Below are 27,388 nucleotides of genomic sequence, written 5' to 3'. Positions count from 1 at the left end.
AGCTTCACCCCTTCAATAAGTTGCCATCAAAAGTACACATTTAATGTGTCTGATTGTTATCCATCTTCAATAATTAGAATGTAATGTTAAGGTCTGCCTGACCAAAGTGTCCTATTACTGCTCAAAGAGTGCTAAATGATTATTTTTGTAGTGACAAAGGATGTGCCACTTTGTTTTTGTTTTTTTAATTTACAGTTATCATGGTAAAATCTTATTCTCAGCTGCTGTAATGAATCAAGAATGTAAAGGCAGCAACATTTTCAGAGAACTGGTTTGGAAGGAAGTTTTCTTTCGTCAGCGCGAAACTGAAAGGGTGGGACAGACAAGTTTGTCTCAGCTGTCACATACCTGTCTGTCTGCTGTTCATTATGTCTCTTTATAATAGACTCCTGTGTACATGTTTGGTTTTTGTGTGATTTCTTGTTTTAAGAGATCTGATTGGTCACCGTTTGAGCTTAATCTATCCTCATTAAAAGTGTTCTACATTATGGTATGGATAACCCACTAACCTTGCTTTGAGGTAATGGCCCTTTGATTTGTCAGCTATTGGTGCAGAATTAGCTTACTAAAGGTTAAGACACCAACTTCAGCTTTTTGACTCTAACTGGCATCCTGTTTCATGTAGTTCCTCTTTTTTCCACGGCAGAAATGAAAACGATGTTAAAAAAAACACCCTAAAAGCCGTAAAAGATCTTTATCTTGTGTTCTAGCTCGCTTTGGTCTCGTGGTTTCTTCTCTTTCCTTCACGACTCTATAAATAGCCCTCTTAGATCTGTGGCCAGGTTCAGTGTGCTCTTTCACCCTGCACAAACAGCTGCTGGGTGAGCAGAAGTGCAGCTTCATTACCGGGAACTGCTCTTCACGAGAATTCAGGGTGGAGGGTGCTCTAGAGATTTCAGATAGAGGGACATTGCTTTTGTGCTGAGAGTGTTGTACCTGCTGTGTCACTAAAGCAAGGAGGACAATATCCATTTTGGGATTTGGTTGTACTGCAAAATCAGTATTCTGCACTCATTGTTCCTTTGGTGCATCGACTCTTCCACACAGCAACTTAAGTGATTTGAAAAATAGACTTAGAGCAACTGCCTACATTTTTTTATTTATTTTTTTATTGTAATACTATTTGATTGAATAATCATTTAAATCCCACTAAAGGAAAGTCAGATTGCTGCTTGTCTTTCATTCTCTTAGCTGTGTGTCTATTCTGGTGATGGATATATAGATGCTTATGTTTCATGAGGCCAAGAGCAACTATACTCAGTATAGCAGCACACAGTCTCACGTGTGAACTTTGTTACTTTGCAGCGATCAGCCCTGCATCATGGCGAGAGGGCCAGAAGCTGGTGAAGATGGTACTAGGTCCAGTTCCTCAGCTGCCCAGAGAGGAGGACAGTCCACATGCGGCTGACTTATTGAGCCGAACAGGTGAGAACAGCAAGCTCTCACCTAACAGTAAAGAAGTTAAATTGAATAGCATAGAGACAGAAAAGATCATTAGAAGTCTATTAAGCATTAAAGACTCACCCACAGCGTGTCAGTGTGACTTTACTCAGTTGCTTGTAGAATAACTGAAGTGTAAAATAGGTTTTTAACCCTCTCGCACCTCCTCATTAAAAAAAAATGTACTGTTTTCAGTTGACTTAAATCTGCCTGTGTTAACTATGCCGCTTTAAGCCTTTTAACTCCTGAAATACATGGACATTTCTCGATGCTATTATCTGTGATAAAGTAGTTTGAAAATATTATAAGAAAATTCAAAGACATATAGTTTCATTTGTCTGGAACATCTGACAGCAATGCAGAAAACCGAGCCTGCCAAAGGAATATCATTAAATAAAGTCCATAGCTTCTGCTGCACACTTGCAGTACACTTACATAAAGCCACACCTCACTCTGTCTTTGCTCGCTGTGTCTGTACTGGCCACCACTGACCAGAAGGAATAGAAATCGACTGGCTTTTCTGGTTGGATGCACAAGACATGACCTGATTTCCAGAGGCTGACCCAAGTGCATGCAGCATGTACCATGGGGATGGCAGGGGAGTGTTAACAAAAAAAAGTCTGGATTATATACGACATGGGAATCTTCGATTTGGCCCAGATTAGAGTTGCCATAGCATGCCTTCCCCTAAGCCTCATTTATTATGCTTATGCGTATGTCTGATGCTTCAGCTTAGGAATTTTTTAATCAGCTGTAGTCACATGTTGGAGGATCTCTCATTTTTCAAGCTGGGATGAACCTGTTTTTATTGATATTTATCATGAAATATTTCATTTTATTGGCATAGAAGGTCAAGTTGATATTACACTTATTAAACAGGAGTCTTTCTTGGTTGAAGTCATTTAACAACACACATTGTTTTAGTGTGCGTCATTGTTTACATCGTGAATGAATTACTGATATATCTGCTTTTCTGGAAATATTCACCAGATTCCCGCCACCGCTCAGATCTACGCTCAGAATCAAAGCGACGATCACGTCCAAACAGCACAGAGCGGCCGTGCAGTGGATTTCAGGGACAATCACAAAGCCACCTCACACCAACATCTATCCCTCAGGACAAGGTTCCAGGAGGGTTAAGCTCAGACCTGTTGTCAGCAGACATCCAGGGAATACTGGATGACCTTCAGCTGGAGTGCAAAGCAGCTGAGCAGGACGAGAGGGCCCGAAAAAGGTCCCGGGGTAGCAGCAGTGGTAGGAGAGGGGGCTCAGGGTCACGAACAAGGACGCCCGTCTCTACTTGGGGAACTACTGCGGCAGCAAACAGCTCATCGAGAGTTTGTCGCAGTGCCAGCCCCGTCCATCGTCCAGAAACTACCAACATAACTGACGCAAAGCACAAGAAAAGGCACTATGATGCAGATACAGTACGCCAGTACATTGCCCGGCAACAAGAAGAGAGAAAAAGGCGTCAGGCGGACGAGAAGAAGGCGATGAGGGAGGAATCGGAGAGGAGACACCAGAGACTGCAGGAGCTCTACAGGAAGCAAAGAGAGGTTGCTAGAACTGTGGCAATCCCCACTGAGACTCCCGTGGCCCCTGTACAAAAGCGACTACAAGAGACCTACAACAAACTGCTGATGGAGGAGGCCCAGCTGGGCGAAGGGGCCATGCAGACACTCCCTGCTATTCCTTCTACTCAGCTGGTAAGTATGGTCACAAAAACATGGTAATGTCATTTATACAAACATGGAAACTGCAAAAACAAAGATATGATCACTTATGTAGTGGAAAAATAAAACGAAAATAAGTGTTGTTGATGTATTCTTTTACAGAGACCGATGTACCAGCCCTCGGGAGAGTCGGACAAAGAGAACAAACGACTAGAGGCACCCCAGAGCCCATCAAGCAGTGACAGGTCTTTGAATGATCATCCACCACCTCCATTAACTAGGTACTTTCATGCTCATACCCAAGTACAAAACTGTGTTTACCTCTGTCACAAGTAACAAGCTCAGTACATTCAACACAAATAGACAACAACAGCCTGCCGGTACACACAGTCCTCTGTCTTCTTGAAATGATCTTTGTTTGATAACTAGAAAATCATCTGGCTTTTGAAAAAAATCCAGATGTTTGGTTTTATGAGCATCGCATGCAACAACCCACGAGTGTTTTATTACAGGAACAAACAAAAATAGTGCACGATAAAGAACATCTGCGATAAGTGACTGGAAATCAATAGCCTCATAGGCTGCTATCAGTTTTTTACATCTCTTACCACCAAAGTACAGGATGATTGTTTGGGATGCTGCGTTAAAAACATGAAGTGGGGGACTCTTTGAAACCATAACTACTGTCTGTGGAAGTTTTACCGTTTGCTTACCTTACCTACCAAGGGTGTTGCACTTAGATGTGTTTAGTCTTCTTTTGTCTTCTTACATTTTAAATAAAGTTTTTTTTGTCACAGGGTTGATCTTGATCTTGGAGTTGCCCCTTTGCCTCATCAAGAACGTTTGTACCCACCTGCTAGACCTTTGACTGGACCCAGCAGCACTGCTCAAGGATCGGACGATGACCGTCTCTTCTCTCAACTCTTAAGAATAGAGGCAGAAGTGGCTGCTAGTAACGGCATGAAAACCCTGCGACCAGCCACAGCCCCTTCCGGCAGGTCCCGGTCCAAAATGTCCCGCATCGAAGCCATCAAGGCCACAGCTGCATCCCTCTCTAACCGCATAGAAAGTGAGGCACGGAAGCTTGCTGGGGAAGGCATCAACTACGGTAATGCAACATCAATGGATATGGATACTGTTTTAGTGCCTAGGCCCTCTGTTCTTGTCGATGGATGGGCAGGAACGGCAGCACGTGACACAGAAAAAGATAACATGGCTCTGAGGATCCAGAAGATTTTGACTACCACAAATTATAGTTCATACAATGGCACAGCTCTTCCAGGAGCAGGGAGTCTGCATTCCTTCAGGGAGCAGAAGTTGAAGAATGGTAAACAGACTTCCGTTGATGTAATCGATCCCATCTTTAACAGTTACACACAAGAAAGGGGGGAGCTAGTCAATGGCTTGGAGAAGGAATCAAGAATGAATAAAATATCAGAAAGGAAACAAATTATGGACGAGGGGGAGAACAGGACAGATCTCCATGATTCGAGTGGTGGATCTATTAGTGAGGGTCCTCTTCTGAGTGAAGGGAGTTTTTCTGAGGATGAGCAAAGTCCTCCTCACCCCTCTAGATATAATTATGTACCTAGACCAGCAGATCGCCTGGAAGCGGCGGACTACTGTGCACGTCAAAGAAAGGATTACCAGCGACTGATGGAGTTCCAGCGGGAAGCAGAGAAATGCTCAGGCCTCAGCTTATCCTTTGCACAGCAGGACCAGGACAAAGCAGTTTGGGAAGAGCTGAACAAAGGAAGCCCTCTGAGCGTAATCAACATCTTCACTAAAAACCATCACAGCCACGTTAAAGGTGAGTTCACGTGTGACTATGCATATAATAGCTTCACATGATGCATTTAATATGAAAACCACAGTGGTCATATGTATGCAAAACACTAGCGGTCAGTTTAGATAAGGACGTGTGTGTTCTGTCTCCAACTTGTTCTTTAGTGAGTGATAGAAATGTGGAGAGGAATTCTCCCTCCGCCCATTCTGCGGCCTCTGGAAATGGACCTGGAGACGCAGCAGTCTATGAAGATGACTTTGTATCGTCACATAGCAGCAAAGCCAGTGGGCAAATAAAGAGAAGCTCCAATTCCCCCAGGTAACTGAAGACGTCTTCAAAGTCACCACTGGGTGGCATTCATGTCACACAGATGGTTTCTCCAGCACTCTCAGATACAAACATTTGTCCTCCTTTTTAGAGTAAAGACCAACTTTCAGGATCACTTTTGTTTCCTTGCTTTGTTTTTGTATGTGTCGTATCAAAGACCCTGAAACTGATTTAAAACTGGTCATCCGTGTGTCCTCACAAAGCTTTGACTTGATAAATAGAATCATGTTATCCATATTTCCATGTATTATAGTAGAAGACAACATATTACTGTTGTCATGTGTGAGGAAGTGGGGTGTTGTGTCTGATTGTGTTATGGGGTTTTTTTTTTTCAACCAATGTATTTCTGTAAATTTTGAGTTAACAGAACTCAGAATGGAGATATGCTCTTGATAGAAGTCCAATGCTCACGATTTCTTTCTGCACTCTTTGTTAGTGTGAATAATCACTTTGAAGAACTGATGAGGAGGTCACCTTATGAAAAAAGCACAGATTGCAGTCACTCCCACCATTCATCCTTTCAGTCATCCAATCACTCACAGCATCTTTCCTCTGGTTCAACACCTGCTTCCTCGCCCCTCTCCAGGCACTCTGCCAGAAAAAGAGGTGAGTTTTTTGTTTTTTAATTTTTGTAATGATTATTTTCTGACATGACCAGGTTGTAAACTTTTTTTAAATTAATGCATTTAAGCTTATTAGCTGAATTTCAGTTAAACTGTCTTTGAAGTCATAAGTTGCAACAGAACAAAGCTTTGTCTCTTTGCAGGACCAGTATCAGATCAGAGTGACACCACTCTTGTAGAGGAGCATAGGAGCTCTTGCTCTCCAGCCTCGGAAGCACTATCGTCTGAATCCAGAAAGGCAGGCTCGGACAAAAACTCTTCCCACACCCAGGCCAAGAGTGTCCACTCTAATGACACACTAGGGGAAGCTTCAGGCCATTCTCACCAACAGTAAGCTTATTTCAGTGCTATAAAGGCTGCAAATATGTCACCAGATATGTTAATCAGCAGATTTTTCTGTTAAGATCATTTCTAAGATATCCAACTGAAGTATGTACAGAACTGTTTGAGAGCAGGATGAATGGTGTGTACTGTTCATACAAATCTACGTTGCCCTCGCGTTCAGTTGTCTCTGGTATTTCCTTCCTGGTTTTTAGTAAGCTTTAATGCCACACTGCTTTTGTGTCGTGGGGGTTCTTCTGGCTTACAGTGACGCATCTATTTGCTGTCTGAATGTGGTAGGTTATAGGTGTATTTATATATATTTTTCATTTAGGATCACAGCATGAATATATTTCTTTATTTCTGGATGCAGTCCGGCTTCATAAATTAAAACATTTTATTATTTATTTTTTTCCTGGATGCAGGGCAAGTATGAAGTAAAATTTACATTAACCTGGGAAGCCACACACGAGCTACACTGTTTGCTTCCCAGAGTATTTCCAAACTAACCTAAACTTCTCTTAAAAATGTGCACTCAGGAATCATTTGGATATTTTCTGAACTAGGCAACCTCGGTTGTTGCTGTTCCAACCACTCTGAAATTTCCACTTGGCATATACTGTTATTTATTAACCAAAAGTAAATGTATTTAAGCATGACTAATTACTAAACTACACTTAGAGGAGCCTCAGTTGAGGCTGCCAGTCTAAGCAGTCTTGTGGTTTGCTGTTCTCTTGAGGGCCTGAGGGTTTAAGCAGCCGCGTAGTGCCCAGCAACAGGACCGCACTGTAGTTCAACCCAAGACAGAAAACACTGCTTATTTTGTTTTGGAGGCCCACAGGGTTGTTGATCGGGTCTTTCAGCTTCACCACCGCTTGGGCCTGCTCCCAGAGAGAAGGAAAGAGACTTGTTTTCCTTCTAATCCCACTGTGCAGCAGTGATATTTGAGCCCCCTAATGGTACTCCAAAGCCCAGGTGGCAGATTCTTGGGATTCTGCACGGTCTGTGTGTCTTCAACAATAAAGGAAGAAACTTGTGAGAGAATTATAAACTTTTTATTATTAATAATGCACTTTTCTTTTTTTTCTTTGACTCTGTAAGACAAAAACAGTTAAAAATGTTCTTAAGGGAAGTCACCCTCTGTAGTATTTTGACTTTTGACAAGATGCTTTCATGTCATTGTGCAGATTTTGATCAAAGGAAAAAAGTGCCACTGTCTGCTTTTTTTTTTTTTTTTTTTTGTACAGATTTAGAAAGTATTATTATTTTTTGACGCTCCTTCTTTCTGAAGAAACGATTCATAATTGATAACTCTGACCTCTCACAGCAGCGCCTTTTTCTTTCTCACTTTCTCACCTTTGCTGGACCCGAGCTGTCTCGCTCTTTATCATTTTGCCATTCGGCTCCTGTTCTTCAGAATAGGCAACCATTTCTGTAAAACATGCTCTAGTGAATATTTGAAACTCTTATTTAAATATTTATACAATCTTGTACATGTAATGCCAGTTTCATAATGTCAATTTTGCAACAGTTTGTAAAAATATCGCATGCCTGCTTTTCCCACTTCCCCTTCTGTTCTCTATATCAAATAATGTATTAAAACATGTTGCTAACTATTACATTGACAAACCCCATATACTGATGATGTTTCATCGCTTTGTTATTGCAGGTCCAGATTGATTTCCTCTACTAGTTCTCCAATCCCCCGGTCTCTTCCAACAGTAGAATCTCCCAATGAGCTTTTGAGAAATGCGTCCAACCAGAACACAGGCACTTTAGCTCCTGGTGGTAGAGCAGAGACCAAGTCCACTGGTAAAAATAAAGTTCTTTTGCTTATTTATTTTATCTATTTTTATTTATGTCTAACTCCCTTCGTCTCTGCTTTCTCCCAGGTGAGCTACAGTATTCACCTGGTGTCCTGCAGCAGCGTATGGCAGCAGAACTCCATTATTTGGACTCAATTGAGGAGTCATTCAGGCAGTTGGGGGATGTGGAAAGGTTAATGGGTGTGTCCATGGCACAGCAGGAGAGTGCATCGTTGGCCCAAATGCTCAAGGTAAAGTAGGAGATGTTTCCTATGAAATACTAATGTGATGATATATATTCAGATCAATTCAAATTTATTTACACAGCACCAAATCACAACAACAGTCGCCTCAAGGTGCTTTCAATTGTAAGGTGGACCCTACAATAATGCATACAGAAAAAAAAACAACAATCATATGACCCCCTATGAACAAGCACTTTGGCGACAGTGGGAAGGAAAAACTCCCTTTTAACAGGAAGAAACCTCCGGCAGAACCACGCTCAGGGAGGGGCGGGGCCATCTGCTGTTGTTGGGGTGAGAGAAGGAAGACAGGATAAAGACATGCTGTGGAAGAGAGACAGAGATATATATTAGCTGTGGCATTAATCTTTACCTATCAGAAGTTTCAAAGGATTACAAGTTACTTAGTTTCTATAATCTTTCTGGCTCATGAAATATGATTTGATGTTTTGAACACAGGTCAGTATTTAAATATCTTTTTCTTTAAGTTTTCTTTTTATTTCTAAATGTTGTATTAGTTGCAGCACCAGCTGGGGTGAAAACAAGAATATTACCTGCTGTTTTACTGTATTACACTTTATTGACCTACTCTGTGAACTTTGACCCTGCAGGCCAAGCAGCAGCGCCATGAACGTGAGCTCTATGAGCTGAAGATCAAGGCTGAACGAGAAGCTCTTGAGACAAAACTACAGCTGGAAGAAAACAGGCAGAGAGTGGCCAGGGTACTGCACACAATCAGCTCACAAGAACCAACAAAATGTTTATGTATTTGTGGATAATAGATTCAACGTTTGCTTTATAACCTTTTAATTTCCAACGTATGAGCGCTTTGATTTTCTGTCTGTGTAATGTATATGTATGTATATGGTTTTGTCCAGGCTCATATAGAACTGCAGGAAACCTTGGCAGCATCTCAAAAAAAGACTTTGGGAGGCCTCCAGGAATCAACTACTAAGATGATGACTCAACAGGCCGAGGCAGCGCAGTACACAGCCGATGCTGCCCGACACATCAAAGAGGTTAGCAATCAGTTCCCTCCTCCCTGCCTGGAAAAAGCCTGTGTCCTAATTGTACAGCAAAAGCTAATTGATTGTTGAAGAAGAGAAAAAGCATAACATCCAGCCTAAGAGTGACGAGGTCATACATTTTGATCGCCTTATTGTGTTTTACTTCATCAGATGACAGAACTAGTCCGGTCGCAGATGTCAGGATCTGTGGTTGTCCCTCCTGTTGCCACTGATTCCTCCACAGTGGAGCAAAGAAAAGAAAATGACACTTACTCGATGGAGCATCGACAGGATAACGTAGACTCTGACAGGTACACTCCAAACGATCACACTCACTTTCCTGTCAGTTTCTGATTTTTATATCCTTCGTAACAGCGATGGGCACGCAAAGCAAAAATGCTTTTGCAGGGAACCGCTTGACGAATTGAAGATTACCCTTCACCTCGTGTTATCACATGAGGTGCTGAGCCTTGATGCGGGCGATCGTTGGCAGTTCGTCTTGCAATCGGAAGGTTGCTGGTTCGAGCCCCGGCTTGGACAGTCTCGGTCGTTGTGTCCTTGGGCAAGACACTTCACCCGTTGCCTACTGGTGGTGGTCAGAGGGCCCGGTGGCGCCAGTGTCCGGCAGCCTCGCCTCTGTCAGTGCGCCCCAGGGTGGCTGTGGCTACAATGTAGCTGCCATCACCAGTGTGTGAATGTGTGGATGACTGGATGTGTAAAGGGCTTTGGGGTCCTTAGGGACTAGTAAAGCGCTATACAAATACAGGCCATTTACCATTTGATCTATTTCACAGATCAAGTCCAGAGGACCCCAAGCTTAAGTGTTCATTAAGGTGTTTGTCACATAGATATAAAATAAGCTCAGAGATTAAGCTGGTGTCAAACACAAGGTGCTTAGTTTATGTAAAAATGTAGTTTGTTGTTGTTTTGGTTTACGTGATGAAAATGGTTTTATTTGTGTATGTTCATGTGTTAGACTTGTACATAGTTAAACATGTATGGATCAAATAATGTTGAATTCTGGGTATGGATTTGTAAGCAATGAAATTTAAAATAAGGGGGTAGAACAGGAAAAGTCTAAACTTCATCCTACTCCTCATCGAGCACACACATTCTGTAGACATGGATATATACATGAAAACTTGACGATTTTTAACTTTTGTTTTCTTTGTTATTTCAGTTATATTTGCATGTTCGAAATAAAAATTCTATCTGTCGGCATGACTCTGCAAAGCTGTGGCAGACTTTTGACATGCTAGCTGTAACTGGTTTCACTATTGGACCCACCTTTGAACTGTTCAGATATTCACAGCTAAGCCCATCTCTAATAATATTAAACAACTAGTTGGACATGCATTAGGGTAACAACCCAAGTGTTGTCAACCCTTTTACCTCAAAGGCCTAAATTTAAAATCTTGTTCTCTTACAGCTTTCAGAGTGAACCATCAAACAGAAGGACCAGGTCAGAGGAGCCGCTGTCTTCACTGAGCACGAGTCATTCTGACTCGCTATCATTCAGGAAACCGAATCTCAGGTACCAGTCAGTCTCTTTATGCAGTGCCATGTCTGCAGGTTTTTCTTTTTTCATTATATTTGAGGAATACGAATTGAAACAAACCCACTCAATATGCCTTTTTTCCCTTCGCTCAGTGGATCTGCCTTAAGCAGCCAACACAGCCCATCACATCACTTATCAAACCATGAGAAGCAGATGAAAAAAGAGGCCATAGAGGGGAAATGGAGGAATAGTGGACTCGAGAAAAGGCCAAAACAGGAAGCAGCCAGCAGCTCCATAGAAGAGGAAGTTCTAGCAGCAGCAGCAAATGACTCCGTCTGCAGTGACAGTATTCCATCTGTACTGGATGAAAAAGGTAAAAGTTAAAAACTCGACATGCATTTAAATTGTTTCTTTTCCCCGTGTAAACAGTCAGATGTTGATATCATCACTGTTAGAGGAAAATATAAAAACACGATGCCCACCTTTGATCTTTATCTAAAAAAACCCCCAAAACTTCACCCCGAGTTTCTTTTGGTCTCTGCCCCTTCAGGAGACAGTACATCTGTGGCCACAGAGTACTCGCTCAAGTTTGACGAGTCCATGACAGAAGACGAGATTGAAGAGCGTTCCTTCCGCTCTCTTCTGCCATCAGAGGCACATCGCCGGGGAACCATGGAGAAAAAATCCCGCCACCACGAGGAGTCAGAGGATGATGGAGCCAATCACAGCACATTGGTTTCAGGACCGGGGCTGCACAATTCTTTTAAGGTGAGAGTCCAAACACTGGCCAGCACAATCAGTTGATGCAGCTATGTAACTGAAATCATTTTTTACTTGTTCTTTACCTGTTCCTTACTGAACTTATGATTTCTCTTCCTTCTTAAATCTCACTGTCTTCTCATTTTCACGTTCTCCTGCAGTCACAGGACTCAAACATAGCCTTCTCTGGTGGACAGGACAGCTTTTCCCAGTTCACCATGGACATGGTTCGCCAGTACATGAAAGATGAGGAGGTAAGACTGCAGCACCAGAGCTCTCTGCTGCGTCTTCGCCAGAAAGCACTCAAGGAGAAGACCAGAACAGAGCTGGCCTGGCTAGAGCACCTGAAGAAGAAGCTGAGAGATAAGGGAGAGGATGACAAAATGCCACCAATCAGGAAGAAGCAGAGAGGCCTTCTCTTAAAGCTGCAGCAGGAGCAGGTACTGTGGATGGCAAAAGCACAGTTACATTGAGGGAGCTTCACTGAATGCTGTGGTGTTAACTTTTCCTACTAAGCAGTGTTCTCTCTCACTGTGCTCATTTTCTCAGGCTGAGATCAGGCGACTTCAGGAGGCCAACAAAGCTGCGAGGAAGGAAAGGCAGCTATTGCTGAAACAGCAGGAGGAGATTGAACGGATGAGAAACTCAACACTCAGGCTGAAGGAACGTCTCAAGTGTGCTGGGATTGAAGCGCCTCCTGTAAGTAGCTCAGTCATTTATCAGCTCCTGCAGAAGAACCAGCGAATTAAGGCGATTTCAGTTCAGTTCATGCTTTGTTCGTGACAGGTAGTCTTGAATAAACACAGGAAAAAAGCGTACATTCAACCAGACATGTTGGTGTGCTCATTTCTTTTCTTTTTTCCCTTGTTAATTCTCAATCTTTCTGCGTGTGTCGATCATCCTCTAGGAGACCCCGGTGTCAGAAACCCCAGGGTCTGAGCCAGCTTCCCCAGATATGAGGCATGCTGATGATAACCGCAGCCCCTCTCCCTCACTCTCTGTCTCTGGAAGTGAGACTAGCAGCATCATGCAGAAGCTCAAGAAGATGCGCTCTCACATGGATGAAAAGTAAGGACTTTAATTTAATCTTCATGGATTAACTGGGCTTGGCTGTCTCCTTATTGACAAGCCTCCCACTGAATGATAAGAATTCATGTATTCATTTATTTTTCAACTTAACTTTAGTTTTACTTTGATTAAAATCTGAATTGCTTTTAGTATGTGGCTGCAAAGACATCCCTCCATTAGTGCTATGTTCTTGGATAGCATAGCTTCATTAAAAAGAAAAGGTATCGTAGTTTATAAATGTCTTCTTTTTAATTCTAGTTTGACAGGATACAAAGCAGAGATGTACATTTACTGTGGGAGACCTTATCTAGCACTAATTGAAACAGTGGCATCTTTCTCTTGCTGCTCGGCGTGCTTCTCTTGCTGTTTTAAAGTGCTCGTCTCTTTAGCTTAGACGAGCAGCCACACACTCCCTCAGTACATCTTTGAGTTTCGATTTATATAAGCTACTTTGTAAAAAGCTCTCCTACTCATATGTTTGAAAGAAAGAAAGAACATCAGACAATAATCAAAGACCCTAAATATTTACAGTACCATTTAACCTTAGCACTGCAACATTCAGTTATATGTATGCCGTGTATTCCATAAAGTTTATTACACCCAATGACTCTCATATTGGCCATGGGCTTGCAGTAGCTGTAGGTCACCTAAAGCTTTAAACTTGGTCACCAGCTTTGGTCAGCTGACTGCAGAGCCTCTCAAATCTAGATGGTACAAACAAGTGTGAATTGTTCTGGGATTTATAATTTGCGTATAAGTGACAGACCAGCCTTCCATTACCCGTTTTCAGCAATTTTTAGGGCTTCAATTCTTTAAATAAAGGCTTACAACAAAAAACATCTGAGCAGTTTTACTGTGGTTTTGTTGTATAATGTTACAGGCTTCAGGCAGGTAATATAGTTTAATATAATCGGACCATTTAGACGACCTTTTCCCCGTTGTTCTCCAAATCTGCTGTTTTGTTAACAATGGCAAAAGCAATTGCACAAAAATACCCAGTAACAACTTCACCTAACGGTGTTAACCAACACTAATTAGTTTGACTGTCGTAGTTACAGATTAGTTTGTCATAACTGCCTCAGTAAGCAGGTTAGCCGGTAATGACATCCTGACAAACCCTCAAGGTTACCTTAACACACACACTGAGTCAAATGTTGATAAAAGGATTGTTACATGAGAAGTGGTGCTTTAAACGTAACAGCTTGACACCTCGGGTGCGATAAAACGACATTTTCTCACATCACTCTCTCCCTTTCTCTCTGCTTGTCTCTTTCCTCTGCGTCTTGTTCTGTTTTCTTTACATTACGTACGTGTGTCTGCGTGTGCGCTGTAAATGTATCCTCGTTTGTGTGGCTCTTTTGACTTTGTCTCTGCGTGCTTGTGTGTTGTAGACACTGTTCTCCTGTCCACTGCTTCTTCTCTGTGTTCACGGCCCATCACTGGGCCTCCCTCAGTGTCTGTCTTCCCAACCTTCACCCTAAATTCAGGCTCTTTATCTACAAGCAGTTGGTCAGGTACTGTACAGTGTTCTCTACCTATGCACCTAGCCCTGCCCTGCCCTGCCTCAACTCCACCCCCACCCCATGGAACATGCTTGTGTTTGTCCACTGGCACTGGGACCTTGGTGGGGTGGGATGGTGAATGATGTGTGCTGATATGTCTGAGGTTCTTTGTTGGGATATTTCAAGGTTTGTAACTTTCAGGATGGGCTTTTTCATGGGGACAGAGTTTGGATGAAAGCTTAAAGTGCCCAAGGAAAGCTGCTTTACTGAAATAAGCTAACCTTAAACATGTTTTTTTTTCTAGTCCTTGATATTTGTGGCATCAGCAAGACAAAAAAATCCAGTGTTACCAGAGAAGGTATTAAAGCACACTGGTCGAGTGTAAAACAATAAACACGAGGGAAAATTGGGAAATAGAAACCTTTTGATTTGCGATGGTCAAAGGTTATGTTATTTAGTAGGAGCCTTCCTTGCTGGATGGGAATCTCAGACTTAAAACTGGGATTTCACTAATTTGTGTCATGTTTAATTTACAACTCTTTCCCTCCTCCTTGCCTCTTGGAATGAATTAGCGAAATTTGCAGTGGAAATTATTCTTTACATTGTGGCTTCTAGCTGAGAGCTGCAGCCTAGTTATCAAAATAAAATGTTTGGAAATGAAACCGCACAGTGACATTGAAGTAAAGGAGTTTTCAGAGAAAAGACCAGAGATGGAGTGGTTTATCTCTTTAATGAGCCCAGTAAATCTTAACTAGCGCTTTTATTATGTAACTGTTGCATAGGATGGGATAATAAGTACAGATGGTCATTGGCTCTAATAGAGTTTGGGAAGGCACTAAAGAATCTCCCCAGTCTCGGTCTTTAGTATCTGGGCTGTCATCAGTATAAATTAGGTCAAGAGAAAGGCTTCTAAATTAGATCAAGGCTAAATAATACTGCACTGTAATGAATAGAATAGAATAGAATTCAACTTTATTGTCATTGCACATGCACAGGTACAGGGCAACGAAATGCAGTTTGCATCCATCCAGAAGTGCTTTAGTGATATAGATATATTACAATATATATTAGCAATAATATAGATATGTGAGTATATTACAGAAATGGCACCCATAGCTGTGGGAGACCATATTACAAAACAGCTATACCTGACTGCGCTTTATTTTGACAGATATTTGTACGTGTTAGTGTCCCTGATATACATTGAATTGAAGAATTAAACGGTCTTCTTGCTTTGCGAGACAACAAAACTATTCTTTGAGTTGTTATTCTGATATATAAGGAGGTGGAGGAACGTAAAGGAACACTCGGAGACTGAAGAATTTGTTCTTAGGACTTAAAAAAATCATATTTAAACTGCTTAGTGTGTGTGTGTGTGTGACTATGCTTATTGCTCCCTGGGTTTGAATCTGATGCATGAATCTGACATCTTTACTATTATCTTCCTTCTCCTCTTTTCTCCTAAGGGACATTTCATCACTTATTGTATATAATGGGTACTTGTACATATCTGTATTTGGATGATTATTCTGGGCATGTGTGGGATGTGTGTTTTAATTCTGTGTGCGCTGGACAAAAGTTTGAGTTGAGTTTGCAGTAATAACTGAATGTCAAGGTGATTCTGGGTTTGCTTGCTTCTGCAGGTCATATTTAACCTTTTCTAATGCTCAGTGTATTTGTACTGCTTCTCTTCAACTCTCTTCCTTCATCTTCCTCCTCTCTGCCATTCTCATCTCTCTTTTTTTTTTTTTTTTAACCGTTCTTCCACTTCCTCTTCATCACTTTATTCTTTCCCATTTCTTCCTTTCCATCCACCTCTGTAGGTTCCTGACCAAACGAGAACAACAGCTGATGCAAAGACGTCACCACGCTGAAGAGCTGCTACAATGGAAGCAGCAACTGGACAAGGAGGAGGCAGAGGTCCGTAGGATGGAGAAAGAGGCCCTGGCTGCATGGGACCAGAAAACACTTCGGGACAATCATCTTGACGTGTCAGAGGGACAGGAAAAGGACATCTCTGATATAAGCTCCCACCTCAGTCACCGCCGCAGCTCAGAGCCCAGAACTGACAGCGAGAAAGGTGAAGCTGCCGAATTTTCTTATTTTCAAGTGTAGAACATGGTTTAACCGGAAAATAACAACGTAATGGGATTTAAAAAATACACAGTGTGGTGTGGGAGTAAGAGTAAAATACATAACAATGTTGATTTGTTTCATTTTTCAGAGGATGTTAGCGAGGGCGACTGTTCGTCAGTGACACCTGAGTCCAGTATGCACACGGAGGGACCGGCTCCACCTGCCTCAGTCTCTGAAATAACTTTGGCCTCTGTCCAGGGCAGCCCTGCAAATTACACCCAGGACTTCACTTCAGCATCACAATCACCTGCAAGTCAACTGCATGTAATGGATTTTGTATTTTTAGCTTTTTGTATTTTATTGTTTCAACTAATTGCTTTGATACTCACTGTAGTTTTTGGGGTTTTGAACACACATCTGTGTACAGGAGAAAGAATCTTATAGCTGCGTTTTTTCCTCTGCTGTACTTCTTGAGGATTAGGAAAAGGGTTCATAAGCCTTACTTAATTTACTGTGACTGTAAAATATTAATGTAAGCATACGATCTGTTGACTGTGATGTCATGTGACATGTCCTGAAGTAGTGTTCCTCTGTCTTCCCATCTAGTCTAATGCTCCTGAAGGCAGCCACAGCCCTGCTGCATCTCCTTCAGAGGGCAGCAGTAAAACAAAGATGCAGCTCCGCTCCACCGCCCGGACACTTATCCGCCCCTGCACTCAGCCCACCGACCCTCCAATGGCCACCCAGTCTGGTGAGTTACTAGTGTGCAAAACCCACGCTGAGATTATAACGCTTTTGGAGTGTGAAATTCTTCCCGACAGTTTTTAGAGATGAAAGGATGGGTAAAGCAGACAGCTGACATAATGCAGCTATATTGCTGGCGCTGTGTAGGCAGGAAGAATGTGATGATGCCAGAAATGCATTATGCAACCACTTCCCTGCTCCCTAACAAGCTTAACTGTGTGATAGGAGACGGGAACTCTTTGCATTGCACTTTATCGTACCAGTGCAAACTGTTGTGCTGGCCTCGTGTTGTAGCTGAGTGTGCTTTATTCATTTCCAGGTCACTTTTTAAATGTTTTCAATACTCTTTTTGTTCAGTGTGTTTATGGAAATGAACTTTACACATTCCCGGTAAAGAAAATGTACAGTAATCCCCAAAGAAATGTGTTAGTGTTTGAGTGGGCTAAAGGTTGGATTACCCGTTGCTAATCAGAGGTCTGGCACCATTTTCACATTGTAGTTGTGATTTGTCATGTACATTTTTCTTTAGAAACCATTTCAGACCAGAGTGACATAGAGAGCCGTATCAAGGCGCTCAAGGAAGAACTCAAAAAACGTAAGTTAATGGCCTCCGAGCTAAAGAAGGAGCAGAAGAAGCGACATAAGGAGCGGCTGAAGGCAGAGGAGGCGAGTCTGTTGAAACAGCTGGAGGTAAACATGATGTGTAAACTACATTTAAACATCCAGTTAGATTTGAATAATTTCTTTTCTTCTATGGACGTTTACTTGTGCGTGTATTCTTATCTCTGCTATCATTCTGTGTTTTATTTTGATTTTACAGAACTATAACAACTTCATTGAGAAAACTAAGGCAGACCTTAACAAAGAGCCAGACTTAACACTTGATACCAACTCCCAGATCAACGAGTCCAACTCTGTTTTAGAGCATCTTCCATCTTCACACAGGTACAGAGAATAATAATGATATTTTTCTACATAATTTTCAAATGAATGGTGTGCAGTTAAAAATAAATGCTTGTTTCTCAGGTCTGAACTCATCAAAATCTCAGAGTCTGAAAGGACACAAATTGATGCATCATTAGATCATCGTGAGTGTTTTAAAGTCATCATAATAAATACTTTATTACAATAAATAGAATACGTGGAGTGTTTATTCAAAATGTGTTTTCACAAATATTTTCCAGTAATAATGCGGCTCTCCCAACTCTTATGACAGATGCCTTTCCTAAGCCACATCTAAGTAGATCCACTTCAGTGCCTGGAGACGTGTCTGCTGAGGCGCCTCAAAGAGTCACTCCGGGTGTGGCAATATCCGGCAGCCCAGAAAGTCCAACCTCAGGACAGAGGAATCATCAGTCTACAGAAGATCTTATTAGGCAGCACTCCACAGAAGACAAGTCAGAACATGCAGATGAGAATATTGTGTCTGATTATAGATCTGATATTCAGGAAGAGCTGGAGGTGGAAATAAGCTCCAGAGTTGAGGATGAACAAACTCAGCATCTTCTAAAACTGGAAAATGAAGACAGACTTGACTCTCAGGAGAGGTTGCCTACATCTAAATGTGTTTCCTCTTCTGTGGATGAAGAAGAACAACATTCATCAACTGTTGGCCTTGAACAGGGAAATCAGATGAAGCAGAGTGAAGTATCTGATGTAGAGGAACCTTTACAGCCATACGTTATTGCCTCTAGTCAGCCACATTCAGCGGTAGCGGACCTCAAAACCTCAGCGCATCAAAACTACAGCTCTGCATCTGTTGACCAGGCCCAATCCCCAAACTCAGATGCTTTTGGTTCAATGAAGGAGGCTTCCATAAAAGACACTGAGGCTTCTCCAGTAGCAGATGGTTATCACGATGACTTTGAGTCATCAGTGGATTCTTCATCCAAGGAAGAACATCATAGTTCCAAGGCTGAGTCTCAGACCTCCCACGTTTCCTCCCATGAAATCAAGGGTTCAAGAAAAGACGCATCTAGCAGGGGCCTGGCATTTGACAGCCCGGATGAAGTTGTAGAGGAAGAAATGGCTGAAGATCTGAGTCACCATTCTGGCATCAGTGTGCCTAGCCATAAATCCGGAAGACTGCTGGATCTCAATAAGCAGGCAGTAGATTTTAAACGGGACAATGAGAGCTTTAATTCCAGACACTCACCAACCATCTATTCTCTGCAGGTCCCCCTCTCTCCTGTTATAGATGAAATGCCGGATTTTTACATTGGAGACCGAGTTCTTGTTGGTGGTGTTCAGCCCGGCACTTTGCGATTCAAAGGTCCAACCAGCTTCGCCAATGGTTTCTGGGCAGGGGTTGAGCTGGACAAGTCTGAAGGGAGCAACAATGGCACTTACGATGGAGTAGTATACTTTGAGTGTGACGAGCGCCATGGTATATTCGCTCCACCAGACAAAATCTCACACCTCCCAGACAAGTTTGAGCTCTACACCGATACCACAGAAGATGAGGACTCGTTCTTTGATGACTTGTCAGATAAAGATAGAAATGAACCTAAAACTAAGGAAGACAATTTCCAAATGCAAGAAAATCTCAACAGGGAAAATGAACAGACCTCTCACAAGGAGACTGGGTCAAATGATAAGAAGGAAACTGATGGCTCTGTTCTCAAGAGCCAGGATCCACATTGGGACAGGCCCCAGCTCAATTCACAACATCACAAAGAATCTAAACATCAATTTTCTGATGAGAACATTAAGGACATGATGTTGAATTCTGAAGATGCATCGCACACTCTCATCATCTCTGACTTGGATAAAACAGGTCAGGTGATGGAGAGTAAAAAGGAGATTACAGCCCTTGTTGAAAAAGAAGACGTAGAGTCACATGATGATAAGAGGAAAGAAAAGGACAAGGATTTTCTGGACACAGTTGCAGACAGGCTTGTCAACAACTTTGTGGAAGACGCTCTTAAACAGTGTGCTGAAATTAAAAGGGCGAAAGAGCAGAAGATTGAAGCTGCCAAGCAGATGAATGGAGACCTGTTTGGTGAAAATGAAGAAGAAGAAGAAAAATGGAAATCTACAGTGGATCAAAAAGATGATCTCCCCTTCTTTCTCCCAGTTGAAAAGGAGGAACTGTCCTCTCCAGAACTGTGTAACCGACCGGTGAGTCTAAGCGTTTAATAGCAGATTATTTAATTTCCGCTTCTTTGTTTTGTAATGAGTTGTGGATAAAAATAATAATAAGCTCAAAGCAGTCAGCTAGCCACTGGCAGTGATGACATCAAGATAGTAACTTGTTTATTTGAGCCTGTCCTCGGGATTTGTTCAGCCAAAGTCCAACTTTATATTGACAGACTTCATTGAATTTGGTGGTCGGTGCTGAAGCCTTTGTGAAATATTTGTAAGCAAAATTGACACTAAAATGCAAAACCGAAACTTATTGTAGGCCTCGTGGTGTGATGTTGCAATCAGATGTTAATATTTATGCAAATCTAGAATTGAATGTAAGCTTGATGTTGATGTTGTCCTTTTTTATTTTTACTTTTTCAACACAGGAGAGTCCAGTGTTAGGAGCCATTGGTCAAGAAGAGCTCGCCAAGCGTCTAGCAGAGCTGGAACTGAGCCGTGAACTGCTCGATGACCTCGGTGATGATCAGGACTGGTTTGATGAAGACTTTGGCCTTAGCTCCCGCAGGAAACAGCAGAAACTCAAAGAGGAAGAGGCACGACTGGGAGCGGGATTTGGGAGATCTAGCTCATCAGCTGGCCCAGCTATGGGGGAAATGGGTCCGTCATCAGGTGGAGAACCCCAGGTAAAGACGCCACCTAGACCGGAGCTGCCTCTCCCCTTGCCTCCTAAACTACCTGAGCAGCCTGCCATGGTGGTACCCCACTCAGCTGTAGAGGTGGAGAAGATGGTCCATGCTGCCACACGGGAGCTCTGGGACAGCTTTGACCTCGGGAACAAGGGAACGCTCACTCATGGGCAGCTGCTAAGTCCACAACCTTCACTAGAATACCTTGGCAAAGAGGACAGCACCCAGAACCAGGAGTCGCTGTCCATTCGCAGCTACAGAAAGGTATAAATAAGACGTGTGGACCCATGAAAATGTCAGTCATGTTTTTAAAGCTCCAAAGCTGGCTTTGGGCTAAACCACCTAAATTGAGGTTATTCTACTTGAGAAGCTTTATTTATGTAAATTTCATACAGTACTTCATATTTTTACCTGTGCTCTTTTCTCAGGCTGTGTATGACTTAACGTGGGAGATCCTTCAGGAGATCTATGCTGAAGACCCCAATACTAATCAGCCTCAGTGGGTCAAACCGCGTCGAGTGAAGTCCTCTTCATTTCACAAAGTCAGGACACCGGGAGACATCAAGAAGATCCAGGTAAAAGAACGATGGCAGCAACACTGAGAGAAACTGTTGAACAGTGACAATAATGATGCTGTAGTGATGTTGACTGTTGATATTTTTGACTATAAAATAATTACATTTTTGTGAAATTGTTTCATAGTTGACTTATGTTCTATAATCCTTTTCATGAGCATTACTTTTAGTGGCCTTTGACCACCAAATTAGAAATTCTTAATAAGGATTTTACAGTCACTCAAATCCAGCATCGCGACTAACATGTTTTTTGTCCCCCTTATGCTGTTTCTCAGGAGTTCATCACAGAAGAAGTACTGAAGCTTTATGGTCTGACAAAAGACCAGAACCAGAAGAACGACTGGCAGAAGATGCTCAAGTTTGGAAGAAAGAAGCGAGACAGAGTCGATCACATACTGGTAGGCCCCCGAATGCCATTTGCATTTCTCTGTGGCCCAAACGGAGCATCTTGTAAATGTTGCCTTTTTCATTTTTAGAAGTAAACACATGAGAAATGATTTTATTTCCACTAAATAACAGCAACAGCTTTAAAGAGGTAATAGGATTACTTAGAGTTAGGAAAACATGCATTGCAGATTAGAGTCTTTAATGATTTATTAAAATTACAGGAAGTTGAACATAATCTGCCTGAAAAGCTTCATACTGCGATGGTTTATTTCAGGTGGTGCAGGTTCATTTAATGTCTTTAGAGAAGAGGAGCAATTTTAAGCAGGAGAAGTGCTCCACACAGGCCATTTTCCACAACAGGAACTGTCAGATGGTTTTTGGAAAGCCTAAACCATTTTCCCACCAGGTTAATTCCCTCGTTTACAACTGCAAAATGAAAATGTGAGAAAGTTCTACTTTTAGGGGTCTTCATTTTCATTTTGCAATCAAAAGAGGGGATTAACCTGGTGGGAACATACACAAATGTGGTTATCCTCTCAGAGGAAACTATGTGAAACCAGATAGAATAAATAGAAAAGAGATGCTAAGATGTGAAAATGGATTGATGAGGATTTTTTGCTTTAGTGGTTGAGCCAAACAATGGTGTTAATAAAGACACTGTGACTCTGATTGTTTTACAGTAGCTATGGTCCAGTTCTCTGTGAGGAGGTGCAGCTTGTTACCACAGGGCAGGTTATAAGCAGCGAGTCCACTGTTGCTGCTTTGTGTTTGTTTCTTTACCGGCCGTCACACAGACGTGTGTTTGAAGAGATTGGGGGGGAAGTAGTAAGACTGATTGCTAAGTTTTTATAAGGAGAGAACATGAACGAGAGTTTGCTTTCCACGGTCCTGTGCAACAGCTGTGTCAGCAGGCTGACTTGATAATCTTTATGAGCCTTCACCAAAGTGGAAACACAAACAGTGGAACCTTTTGGCTCCATGGAAATGACTCCTGAGAGGAAAGGTCCAGATGGATAGATGTGCTCGGACGAAGGTTTTGGCCAGATATTTAAAACAAACAGTTGTTTTATTTGTTTTTAATTTATTTATTCCCCTTTTGTGCCAAGAAAGCAAAGAAATTATTGTAAAGTCTTTCAGCTCTTTATCATGCTATGTTTTAATGTTTAGCCAGGATAACAGACAAACCAAATGCTGGTTTACATAAACACAGAACATTAACTTTTTATCTTCGCTCCCTGAAATGTCTCTGATGTTATTTGTGTGGTGCCAACCACGGTGTTTGTCACCTCAGACTACTTTACATAGTAGTAAGATTACTGCGTTACTATATATTCTTTGTCATAGGGACAGCTGTCAGTCACTGTGCTTCTGTAGTAAAACCAGTTTTTCTCTCTCTCAGGTTCAGGAACTCCACGAGGAGGAGGCCCAGTGGGTCAACTATGACGAGGACGAGCTGTTTGTCAAAATGCAGCTAGCAGACAGCATCTTCGATTCTTTACTGAAGGACACAGTGAATGTGCTCACACTCATTTCTGACAAGAGAGCCAACAGAGACACGCTCTCCTGATGGCGTTCTGCTTGAGTTTAAACTACAACTTCTAGCTCAATCCTGTTCTTTCCCCACCACGGTGAACTCCAGCCAACTGTCGCTGCTCGGGCTTCCACCAGCTGATGTGCCAACAGCAACCCTCTGATGCCTTCAGTCTCAGTATTACCTCGCAGCTAAACAAATTGTCCTTAGTTCTCCAACATTCATTCGCTGAATCGCATCAGCTGACTGTAATAGCGACAACGGTCGCGCTCAAAACGCCTCTTGAGCAATCCCGCCCTCTAAAACCTTAACACGAGTCTGAGCTCTCGCCTGGACCGGCCGTTTTGCAGACTGTTGATGATGATGAGATGGACTGTGCCATTTGCAAGCATGCGAAGGTCCATGAATGCTGCTAAGTGATCGTTTTGTCGTGGACTTTGGAATAACATCCACTCAGAACAGTAGTAGATAATTCTTTTGAATTGTAAATCTTTAGGTAAATGTGTATATATGTGGATTCAAAAATTGTAGTAGAACAACAAATGAGCAATATAACGTGCAGTCTGGTTTGACAGTGATACATTATAGCCTTGGCTTTGTAATGCAGCACATTGAAACTAAACAGGTTAAAGTACCAACTCTAAGCTTTAATTTGTAGGTTTCACATCCAGACCCAGTGATCTGGGGGGGTAATTGCAGCTCGTTTTATTCACAGTCCTCTTTGCAGGGTTCTGTAAGTTTGCCTTAACCGCTGTAGCTCTTGCTTGTTTACGGGGACTTTTAGATCACTTTCTGGTCTTTGGCAAATACAGCACCTCCTTAGTTGGCATTGGGTCAAGTGATTTGCCTACCAGTAATGATAAAATTCAACTCTTTGGCTCACAAAGCTCATGGTTTGCTTTGACTGCAGGTTTACTAAAGGCTTGCTCCACGTTCTGTCTGTGAAAAAGTATTTCAGCCATTACAGTTTAAAGACCATCAAACGCCTTTAAAGCAGAGAGTTGGGGCTTTAAATAGTCAGTGCTGTATTACAAATCTAGAGTTGCAACACTTGGTCTCTGATCAGATCTGGACAGACTTTGCTGTGTTGGACCGCTGAGTTCAAAGAGTCTATGAAACATGTTTGCTTCCTTAGTTATTTATTGCGTGAAAATGTTTAATTAGAGGCACAAAGAACATTCAGAATTGTAAATGATCTTGTAAGTAAACATACAGAGAAGAGCTCCTTTAAACTTTGTGTAAAGAAAGTCTAACATTGTTGTAAAAGCACAAATAAAAAATGTGAATATGGCAATACATTAGGGAGGAGAATCCAGGCAGAGAAGATGGAGAAATGTGTTTTAAATATTTAAAGTCGTTCTCTTAATAATCGATTGAAACTGTTTGTCTAAACTGTGTGACTTTTTATTGTGGCCACAGCTGTCCAGTCGGTCAACAGTGCGTTCCTCTTCTGTGCTGTATGCTAACTTTAGGAAGCATGTTCACATTGTAGCACAGTGTTGACCACACAGAGAAACCTTATCAACTGGTTTCTCTATGTGTGAACGCAACCGACACTTTAGTGTGTAGCACGAAAACAGAAGAGAAACAACTGCAGTAGGCTGATGTTTTTACACTTACATTACGGGACAGTACCGAAATGCTGGATTTGAGCCTCAGCTGTCCTACGGTCCATTTACTTCGTCTTATCTGAGAAAACACCCGTGGTTCTCGTTTCTTTATTATTTACTCTCTGAAAGGTTTGTTTGCATAACATTTGCCCTAAAATAAACACCCTGTCATGTAAAACCACGGCCGCTGCGAGTCATCGACCAGTTCGAACGAGGCATCACAAAGTAGCCAGAAGTGGTCGAACTCCATATTCAGTTCAAGTGCCTTTTTCAAGTTGAGTTGTTTGTTTCAAACTGACTTTCCTGATGTCTCTGCATCATTTGGACCTATTTTCTTCGAATGTCTCCCTTAAACTGCTGTATACTACCGTTTTATAAAGGATCCTACAAAGGCTGCTCTTCTTCTGACCAGTTAACCAGCGCTTCAGTTTCTGCCTTATAGATATTTCTGTGTAGTTTTTTTTTTTGGACAGTTTTTTAAATCTCCTCTTGCTTCTGTGCCTCAGCCCGAGGAAATGTTTGCGTCTAACCTGCTTCTTATCAGGCCAGCCCATGTGTCTGTGCATATAGACAGTGTTGAGTCATGTTATTGATGTACTGTATCAGGAACAAGTGGCTCAAGCTGACAGGCTGCACAGTGTGAGTCACTGAGCTGATGTGGTTCAGCACGTAGGACTGTATCTAAGGGCTTTTTTTTGTGCCACTGTCAGTGTGGCTTTGATCCAACAAACTGTAGAAACTCATTGTGGCATGTATGAGAGAGCTTGTTAATTCTCACTGACTGCTTGGAGCTAAAGTGACCTTAAACTGAGTCTTTTTCTTTTCCCCTTCCTGATGCTGTTTGAATACGTGTTGAGGTGTATGTTCAAACTGTACATAATGTAGGAAAAGACCAAAAACGTTTCATACCAGTCTCCATGCTATATGACATTAAAGTCTGGTGACATGATTAGTATCTTAGAAACGTTTTCTGCAAGGCTTTATTGCGACTCCTCCGTCTTTGTCCTCTTCAATTGATTGTATGTTGGTGGAAGCTAAGTTCCCCTCTGTAACTATGCAGTACTTGGTTGTACTTATTGTTTTGTGTGTCTGGACCAAACAGCTTAAGACCTCAGCTGTAGTCTGTAGATTAACTCAGCCTTCAAGTAGCTTGAAGCTGTTTGGTGTAGCGGTGTCGTTCCTATCGTCTGGTCCGAGGTCTTCACAGGAGACGCAGCACCTGCCGTTTGATCTCTGTAAAAAGTAGGCACAAGATGTTTGAGTATCATATTAACAAGTCGAATTAGATTTCCCTGAATATTTATAATAATGTGCTGTGAGTGTGCTGCAAGTGCACTTGAAAATTAGTACAAATCTTTTATGGGTGTAAATATACTGTTTGTCCAATCTGACCCACACTTACGGTAACTTTAACGATTGTTGTATAAAAAGGAAAAAAAAAACACTGTTTACTTTGCAAATATGTACATAGTATATATTTGTTTACTAAATGAAATTTGAAACTGTAAATAAAGCTTTCATTGTTTCTAAAGGAATGTGATGTGAAATGTTTTCAATTTTAATTTAGGGTGTGCAGAAGTAGCTCCCACATGTTACAGTGCTGACGGCAGGATAACAAATCTCTCTGTAATGTTCGACTGTGTGTTGATGTTTGTTTGTCACATTGTTTTAGGGCGCAGTCGTGAGGCTATTGTTGCAAAGCTATCTGCAAATTAGCAGAAGAGCTGGAGATCCATCTCACTGCATCAGTGAATCGTTTTCATTTAAAAGAAAAAAAGACTCATTCAACATAAAACCACCCAAGTTTGGGAAAATGAAGATTGTGTTTTTAATAACTTTACCATATTCACTGAAGTCCCATCCCTAAAGTTACAGGCCTCCAAAACACGCAGGGCTGTGTTGAAGATCGTGGCCTTTGCTTTTCCAGCATAATGAGCAGGGATGAAAAACACATTTAGGCTTCGTCTAAAAACTGCAAACGAATCAACTTTATATCAACCCAAGTGACACCAGCACCAGAGTTTGTTTTTTTTCCCCAATTGCTGGGTATCAGTTTTATTGGATTTATCACAGTTTCAATAAAACTGCACTTTCCCCCCTAAATTAGAGTCACCTGAAACCTAAACACGGATACCATCCATGTTTTATCTGTTTTCTTAAATTCACTGAAAACAACTCACAAAGTGTGTCCTGGGTAACTTTTAAAGGCTCTTTTCACCGTGTAGGATACAAGTCTGGTCAAAACAAGCATACAACAAGGTCTCTTTTTTTTAACATAGTTTGATTCTTAGTTGTGTTTCCTTCTGTGTCAAAGTAAGTTTCTAATATAGTCATACCTGAACAGTCAAATGCAGCTTATTCTGTGAAATGGTCTTCACTTTCATTTCTCCAAGTAATGAATTGTTTTGCACACACCTGTAAATTGTCTCCAGCTCCCCCTACATGGAAGTCTGTTTTTTGTTGTGGGTGAGTTTTGCACAGGTTTACTTCTGTTTCTGCTCCCATTCATTGTTGATTTCATAACTTTGTAGTCTTTGTGAGTCTATGAAGGCGGCCCCTCCCTGAGCGTGGTTCTGCCGGAGGTTTCTTCCTGTTAAAAGGGAGTTTTTCCTTCCCACCGTTGCCAATGCTTCCTCAAAGA

General features: G+C 41.9%; 1 protein-coding gene across 2 annotated transcripts in view; it reads left to right on the top strand.

Moving 5' to 3' along the window:
* The window catches only part of cep350 (centrosomal protein 350), a 34,531-nt gene extending 8,249 nt beyond the window's left edge, over nucleotides 1-26,282 (top strand). The window contains exons 9-38 of one of the 2 annotated variants that reach the window (XM_085447471.1): nucleotides 1,306-1,425; nucleotides 2,431-3,146; nucleotides 3,276-3,394; nucleotides 3,911-4,923; nucleotides 5,064-5,217; nucleotides 5,663-5,832; nucleotides 5,993-6,179; nucleotides 7,840-7,982; nucleotides 8,063-8,226; nucleotides 8,829-8,939; nucleotides 9,096-9,236; nucleotides 9,396-9,535; nucleotides 10,654-10,758; nucleotides 10,875-11,095; nucleotides 11,273-11,490; nucleotides 11,643-11,921; nucleotides 12,031-12,180; nucleotides 12,389-12,549; nucleotides 13,941-14,063; nucleotides 15,875-16,131; nucleotides 16,276-16,451; nucleotides 16,734-16,878; nucleotides 17,401-17,561; nucleotides 17,692-17,816; nucleotides 17,898-17,959; nucleotides 18,088-19,991; nucleotides 20,384-20,908; nucleotides 21,073-21,219; nucleotides 21,495-21,617; nucleotides 23,006-26,282. In XM_085447471.1, the coding sequence (XP_085303597.1) occupies nucleotides 1,306-1,425; nucleotides 2,431-3,146; nucleotides 3,276-3,394; nucleotides 3,911-4,923; nucleotides 5,064-5,217; nucleotides 5,663-5,832; nucleotides 5,993-6,179; nucleotides 7,840-7,982; nucleotides 8,063-8,226; nucleotides 8,829-8,939; nucleotides 9,096-9,236; nucleotides 9,396-9,535; nucleotides 10,654-10,758; nucleotides 10,875-11,095; nucleotides 11,273-11,490; nucleotides 11,643-11,921; nucleotides 12,031-12,180; nucleotides 12,389-12,549; nucleotides 13,941-14,063; nucleotides 15,875-16,131; nucleotides 16,276-16,451; nucleotides 16,734-16,878; nucleotides 17,401-17,561; nucleotides 17,692-17,816; nucleotides 17,898-17,959; nucleotides 18,088-19,991; nucleotides 20,384-20,908; nucleotides 21,073-21,219; nucleotides 21,495-21,617; nucleotides 23,006-23,173 (8,228 nt within the window). In that variant the 3' untranslated portion in view covers nucleotides 23,174-26,282. The remainder of the gene's footprint in view (nucleotides 1-1,305; nucleotides 1,426-2,430; nucleotides 3,147-3,275; nucleotides 3,395-3,910; nucleotides 4,924-5,063; nucleotides 5,218-5,662; nucleotides 5,833-5,992; nucleotides 6,180-7,839; nucleotides 7,983-8,062; nucleotides 8,227-8,828; nucleotides 8,940-9,095; nucleotides 9,237-9,395; nucleotides 9,536-10,653; nucleotides 10,759-10,874; nucleotides 11,096-11,272; nucleotides 11,491-11,642; nucleotides 11,922-12,030; nucleotides 12,181-12,388; nucleotides 12,550-13,940; nucleotides 14,064-15,874; nucleotides 16,132-16,275; nucleotides 16,452-16,733; nucleotides 16,879-17,400; nucleotides 17,562-17,691; nucleotides 17,817-17,897; nucleotides 17,960-18,087; nucleotides 19,992-20,383; nucleotides 20,909-21,072; nucleotides 21,220-21,494; nucleotides 21,618-23,005) is intronic. The other variant, XM_085447470.1, reaches the window with a different exon arrangement.
* The last annotated feature ends 1,106 nt before the right edge of the window (nucleotides 26,283-27,388 follow it).

Source organism: Copadichromis virginalis, linkage group LG23, assembly GCF_057382275.1.
Source record: "Copadichromis virginalis isolate Kocher_CV1m ecotype Utaka linkage group LG23, C_Virginalis_male_GT1.1, whole genome shotgun sequence".
In the NCBI taxonomy this organism is placed as follows: Eukaryota; Metazoa; Chordata; class Actinopteri; order Cichliformes; family Cichlidae; genus Copadichromis; species Copadichromis virginalis.
This window is presented reverse-complemented; position numbering and strand designations above follow the sequence as displayed.